This window comes from Haliotis asinina, chromosome 2 (genome assembly GCF_037392515.1).
Source record: "Haliotis asinina isolate JCU_RB_2024 chromosome 2, JCU_Hal_asi_v2, whole genome shotgun sequence".
Lineage (NCBI taxonomy): Eukaryota > Metazoa > Mollusca > Gastropoda > Lepetellida > Haliotidae > Haliotis > Haliotis asinina.
The window spans coordinates 25,078,328-25,085,307 of NC_090281.1; the positions used below are offsets into that span (position 1 = coordinate 25,078,328).

Sequence of the window (6,980 nt, forward strand, 5' to 3'; positions counted from 1 at the left end):
AATATTCACGTTTGTATGTAACTGAGCTCGACCAGATAATCTAGTGATTTACATCATAAGGATACTTTTGGAAAAACTAATTTAGAAAATTCGCAAACCAACGCTTTCAAAACCATTCCGTAACATAGCTTCGATACTCCCTTTCGGTTGTTTAATACCGAATCATTTACTGGTTTAATAAAAGTTATTACACTGAAGGTCGTTTAGTATCCTCTATCCCGAGGTATATTATTAAAGTTCATTTTCAGTTATTTTCTTCTGTTAGACATAAGTGCACGTGTGTTCTCTGTTCGTAATCTGTTAATCGGGATAAGATTGTGGTATTTGAGAAAGGTGGAGCAACGAACAAAACCGCATTATGAAGATAACTTATTCATAAAAATACCTTTGGCAAAGATAAAACCTGTGGGTTAAGTGCTTTTGATGAAACCGATATACCAATACTGTACATACTTAATACTGTCTATAGTTAATATCATTCTGCGATCAAAATATCAAATGACTGCGAAGACACTAAATAATCAACAATCAAAGTTTCATTTTGTCCAAAGGCCGGCGGGGCTGCCTAGCGGTTAGAGCGTTCCCTCGTCGCGCTGAAGAGCCGGGTTCCATTCCCACATCGATACAATGTGTGAAGCCCATTTCCGGTGTTCCCCACCGTGATATTGCTGGACTGTTGCTAACAACGGCGAAAAACCATGCTTACTCACTTGCAATATCGACGGCAAAACAAGACAATAAGGTAATTATTGATAAGATAGGAAGTAAGGTGAGGGAAACTTATAATCACCCTCATTCCAAGCATTACAGAACACCACCCAAGCCGGCCCCAACCTCAACCCACACCCTCAAGTCCACCCTTATTCCACACCACACTACCACCTTAAACAAATCATAAAATGTTTAACCACTTTTGAACTGGTTCCAAACACTCAACTGATGCGCCTACAGAACTGTAAATATTCCACAGATGTTTCACCACAATTTGGAGGCCCTGACACGGAGATCATATCACGTTTCCATTTTTAAATGCAATCGATTTGGTGCCATCTCAAAATTGGTTTAATCGCGTTCAGATGGTGTAGAGTTTGGTCGCTAAAATATAGATAGGACTTGGCGCCCATAGTGAAAACAGACGATTCTGACTCACCTCCAGAAAATGTTGGAATTGAAGGGCGCTGAGCTGATATACTCCATGTGTGTATTGGTTGCCTTCATTGACGGTATTAGGCGACATCTTGATTCTATTCGTATATTATCGAACTTGGAGGGGGATATCGGTCCTGGCTCCATCTGCCCGAGTTGATGGGGGCTGATCTTCTCCCAAAAGATCCATTATGGATGGGAAACTATATGTAATATACGATAATTAATGAACTATGACCCCTTTCATGCGTCTTTTCACTTAGTGCACGGACAAATTTCTTAGAAACCGTTATAGACAGTGACACTAAATTTGGTACGTGTTTTGTTTGTCGTGGTGGAGTTAGAAAACGGGAACCAGACAGGAACAGAACTCTGTTGCCGGAGATTAGATGACCATGTGCTCTTGTCTTTATATAACAAGTAGTTTCCGAAATAATAACACAACACAGATCTGCACAGGTATATAGTTGGAAGCAAAGAAGGGGGAAGAGCAATAAGTGGATGAACACCTTACTTGATATCGGTGTTACCTATAGAACCTACACCGACACATGGCTCTCACCGTTGGAGAAACTGGTCACCCATATATTGTTATCCTTCCTCACAGTTGGGATTCCTGTAAGAAATGCACCAGTACGATTAACCCTTTCTTGTTTAGCCCCAAGTTTCCATATTAAATTGTAGGGTCCACACGTTCTGATCACAACCCATATTTTTTAGGGTTCTGGGTCCTTAATGCTTGATGGTCTTCAATGTTAAGGGTAAACATTGCTCTGTAGAAATACATGCGCCTGACACATCCGGAGTCATAGTCAGGACGAAACCCTTTCGTGGCCAACTCGTGTTATTCGGAACAAGCCGAATAGCGACATTCGTCGCCACTCGCCCCTTTCCGTAAACTCCAAGAAGCTATTCGGCTTGTCCCGGAATAACGAGTTGATCACGAATACGCTTAGCTAAGATACATAGCGTTCACTACATGAACGCGTTCATGTAGTGAACGCTATGTATCATAGCTAGAATACGCTTCCTGTTGGCCGCATATCGGCAGGAATCGTCGATGATTAGCTAATCAATCATCAAGATCAATATTGTTTCATCATGTTGAGAAACAATGGAGCATATCGTTAAAAATCGCTAAAACTGGCGATAACTGGTCGCAACCCATTAGGGACCAGGGCCAAAATATTTCCTGAGAATCATCCTGTTTGGAGAAGGTGCATTATATTGTCAACTATCGTCTATCCGGCATTTTTGGTTGCAGAGAAATGTGTCGGATTAAACAGAACGTAGCACTGATGTATCTGCGTGAAAATATGAATGTTTACTAAATATCATGATCGTCATCATACAGTTTGCGTGCGTTTAAGAAATTGTCGATCCAGTTAACTTTATTGTATGTAAAAATAGTCACAGTAATAATAAATAACTGTGACTGATCACCAAGGTATATGTCACTATAATTTTCCACTTGCGAGATTTAATAAGAACATATAACCTTGATATTGTCAAGAATGCAAGTGGTTGTAACCAAAAAGCTCACTCTTCTCTAGACTAATGCTTAGTCTCTGAATATACACTACCGTGCAAAAGAAAGTTATCACCATCTTTAGATGACCAAATAAACGAAACAGGGCGTATGTGGGATTTATGATAATTATTTTGCAAACAGAAATCACTTTCCCATAAATTGACTGAAATTCTTTGTAATGCATTTGCAGCAAATTGTCAAGAGAGCGTCAAGGAGCCAGAATTAAAAATTGTATAAATGAGAGTTGATTAAAAACTGCATAGAGTCACATAATGACGGACCGTTTATATCATTTTGATAGAAACAATTTCTTGAGAAGGAATCCAGGTTCCAGTCGACTCATGGAGTGAGACACCAAACCCACAACTCACTGATTTGGAAACCGAAAGTCATTAGTCAAGGCCACTTACTTTGTGTAGAACATTTTACACAACTAAACATTGACTGATACTTTTGGTCCATATTCGCGGTTCGTTTTATATCCGGGTGCCTCTGGTAAGTCGATTTTAGCAGCAACCGGAAATAACGTGTCCTGCAGCAATGGCGGACCTGCTAGGTCTGCTGTCGCTGTTTCTCCTTTTATTAGTAAGTTTTGTTAATGAAAATATTGGTCATTTATCTTTTTATTTGTTGATCTATTCTTTAAGACTACCCTGTGTTGTTATATCGTGTTGCAAATTGTTGGTGAATCCTCGAAAAACAAGAAATGGCTACTCCTGTTATACACGTATCGTTATTGATGTCTGTATCACCAGCTCACGTCGGAATATGTTGCCTTCTTCATCAGTTAATAGTCTGCAACAGTCAGTATCGATGCAAATAACTGAAGGCTTTGTTCAGAAAAGAGGCTTATCTTTGAATTTTCAGGATCAAGTATCTTTAATGGGCTCACTGTGTCATATGTAACCATAGTTTTCCAACTAGCTCCAACTTTGATGTTTGATCGGTGGTGTACGGACAATTCCCGATCAGGACAATTCCCAATGTCCTACTCTCTTGATCGGCATGATGCCTTGCCCTCGTAAATGGGTATTCGTTTGACAAGAGCTACCCAACCCTAATTGTCGTATTACTCGTGACATAATTTAAATAAGTTCTATTTCTACGACTTTCAGGTCTATTTGGGAGAATGCAAACTAACGGTGGAAGAGTGTAAAAACCTTGGATTTTCCACAAATCTGCTGTGCAGTAATTGTGAAGAGCTTGACAAGTTCCATCTCTTACCTATCAAAGATTCTTGTGAAAACTGTTGCCAAGAAGACAGAACTGAAGAGGAAAAAACTGGTGTAAGTTTCACAGCCTTTTTAAAGTTATATGTAATGTTTTACTGTGTCTAATGAATTGCTGATAACGTAATGATAACAATAAACTAATGAATACTAGCTTAAATGTGTGATCACTTGTGCATCACTTCCATATTCCTTCTCATCTTCATTGGGCGTTACACGAGTGACCTGCCACCATATGCTATCATCATGATCATGAACAAAAACATTTATCCTCAATAGTCTCCAGGGTATACGCCGAGATTATCTCCACTTTACCCTGGATTCATCTGCGTCTCAGCCCGATGATTATTTTTAGTATATTACACATCCACACACATACTTTCAAAGAACTAAGTCCTCCATTCTGTCATCAACAATAATGAGTAGTGGGCAATGTCTTTTCCATAAGGATTTTATGTTAATAATAATATGTGCATATATATACTGTGCCAAACTCCATTCACAAGGTGAGTGCTCATAGCGCTAACAGACAAAGCAGGCATATTATTACCCTGGATAACCCAAGCTGCCTGTTTCACACTAGAAGGTTATAGTCACATGACTTATCCCACTGCATTCCCATTTTCTGCTGGGTGAACAGAGGCAATTTTGACCAAACTCACTTGCCTGAGATGAGACAACATCCATCACATACGCTTTGTTATGGAGCAGGACTGAAATCCTAGAAACTCTCAGGAGCCAAGCTGCCACACACGACCGCCCATCCAAGGACTGTCCGAGCTCATCGGTGCTTAACTTCAACTGATTTGTCACCTGAGCTTCAAACACAGGAGCACGCCACCACAGAATTAGACACAAGAAGGCCCAGAATTTGATGATGTAGCATTCGTTATGGACACAAGATTCCTACAAATAATTTCTTGTCTCACATTGCTGGAGGGAACATTTCAGTGCTCCCATGATGTTTCTGTCACATTGTTGTTAGGGGTCTTGAAAGGGGATCAAATGATTCACTCAAGTTGTTGAAGTTTCTTATACTTAAGGCATGTGTATGCCTACCAATCACTAATAATAGTGCTGCCAGGTTTTACATGTTTATCATTAGATGGATTTCCGAATTTCATGTGACAACACCCTGGAAAAAGTAAGAAGCAGAATAACAGCTTACTTCCTGTGTCTGATTGACACACTTTCTTGTTTCCTTCACTCCTGTAGGACTTATCCTTGCACAGATCGACATTCCTTTCCCACGCTTCTCACAGATTTTGCCCCCATTTTCAACTAACTTACTCACTTTCTCATAATATTGCTGAAACCATATTTGTCCTGGAATCGGTTAATCATTGATTAAATTGAATGTAACTATGTGTTGTTTTATTTCAGCTTTATCCATATGCAGAGTTAGTTGTGTGCGGATGAAAATTGGGAAGGTATCCACAGGTTCAGGGTGAGTAGTCAATAATGGTGTTGATAAAGCATGTATTGTTAGGCAAAGGGGCACATTTTGGCAGATAGTTCTAAAATATTTCTGAAAATATGTCATTAAGCTGTTTATTTTTGTTTGTGGCATGAACAACAATCATACTGTTACAATGGATACTTCAACTATTTTTCAGAATTTGTCGTGTGCAATCAATGCAAAGGATACAATTTTGCAAAATGTATACATGTACCAGTGTAAACTGATATACAAAGTACATTAAGCACCAGTAATTATCTGTAATTTGGATTGAATTTGAGCAGTGGCATGATTACAGTCTGTTTGACTCAAAAGCAGCTCAGTGAATTGCAATCTAACTGGAAAACCAATACACATATTACTACATTACTATATTATTCATACTCAATGAAACATTGATCCTAATGAAAACATAAACTCCCTGAGGTTTTTGCATTAATTAAGCCCTGAAAATAAAAACAAACAATCATTAAGATATTGGCACTGTTCACTATTTGTTACGAGGGAGGAGAGCAAGTGAGGTGTGTGAGACAGCACAGCACAGGATAATGTATCAATAACTTTGTCAGCACTTATGCACTTGCTTCCTGAACACCTGGCTCTCCACTTTTGAGCCAAACAGACTGTAGCTCTGACTGAATTTTCATTTCTGTTACAGCTTTTGTTAAAAGCTCCAAGCCTAACCAGTTTCCTGGACTCGAAATCAAATACACCAGAGGTGCAGACCCAATCATCAAGCTTTTTGATGAAAACCGAGTTGTGCAAGAAGAACTGGGTATCGAGAAATGGAACACAGATTCTGTGGAGGCCTTCTTTCATGCAAAACTGAAGAAATAAATTCATTACAATAACTTTGAAATGTCCCACTATGAGCAGCATCCTTGGTTCACTTTTGATTATGCTTTGTACATTTTCTGCAGTTGATGTCATTTTGTGATAGCTTTGTAATGTCAGTCATTATCATTTTGGTTTCATAAAATGCATAACATTTTCCGTTATTTTTGTACATACTTTCAACAGTCATTTGAGCCAGTATGTTGTCTTCCATTAATGTAATAACTGACAGCAAGATATCTGTGAAGCATAGTTGTCCAATAACTAACACAAATCTAATGACAAGTGGTTCCTTCTTGTTTTCTTTGTCAAGCAAGAGGAGAATCTATTTGTAGCTGAAAATATTATTGTGACATCAAATTCAACGGATTTAGATGATTCAAAGAATTGATCAATTTGAAACCAAAGCGATGAAAACCTATGAATCAGCAGAAAATTGCCATTGCTGTGCCAAGACAGTTGATCTCTAGCATCAGTAAACTGTTTCTTTAGCTGTTATAAAGGATGTATTTTAACCGGAATATGGTTATGAGAAAACAGAAGTGAATCCAAGAATGTTGGCCTCATTGTGAGTTGTCCGATATGCCTATCTATGAAGTCCCTGCATGAAAACCAGATGGTTTGTGGGGATGGATGACAGAGGTTTTGTTGGAAGACATTTCCGAGTTGTTGCATCATTGTCCATCTCATTTTGTTACAAGACCTCGATTACATTACGAGAAAGTGTATTTATCGTGTGGTTTTATCGCATTGTTTACAAGTAAAAGGAAAATGGACATGA

General features: G+C 38.8%; 1 protein-coding gene across 1 annotated transcript; it reads left to right on the forward strand.

Moving 5' to 3' along the window:
• The first annotated feature begins 3,174 nt into the window (after positions 1 to 3,174).
• Positions 3,175 to 6,980, forward strand: LOC137273449 (selenoprotein F-like). Its single transcript, XM_067806142.1, has 4 exons — positions 3,175 to 3,262; positions 3,793 to 3,963; positions 5,290 to 5,353; positions 6,024 to 6,980. Exons 1-4 carry the CDS (start codon positions 3,218 to 3,220, stop codon positions 6,200 to 6,202), a joined length of 459 nt encoding a protein of 152 aa, XP_067662243.1. The 5' UTR covers positions 3,175 to 3,217; the 3' UTR covers positions 6,203 to 6,980.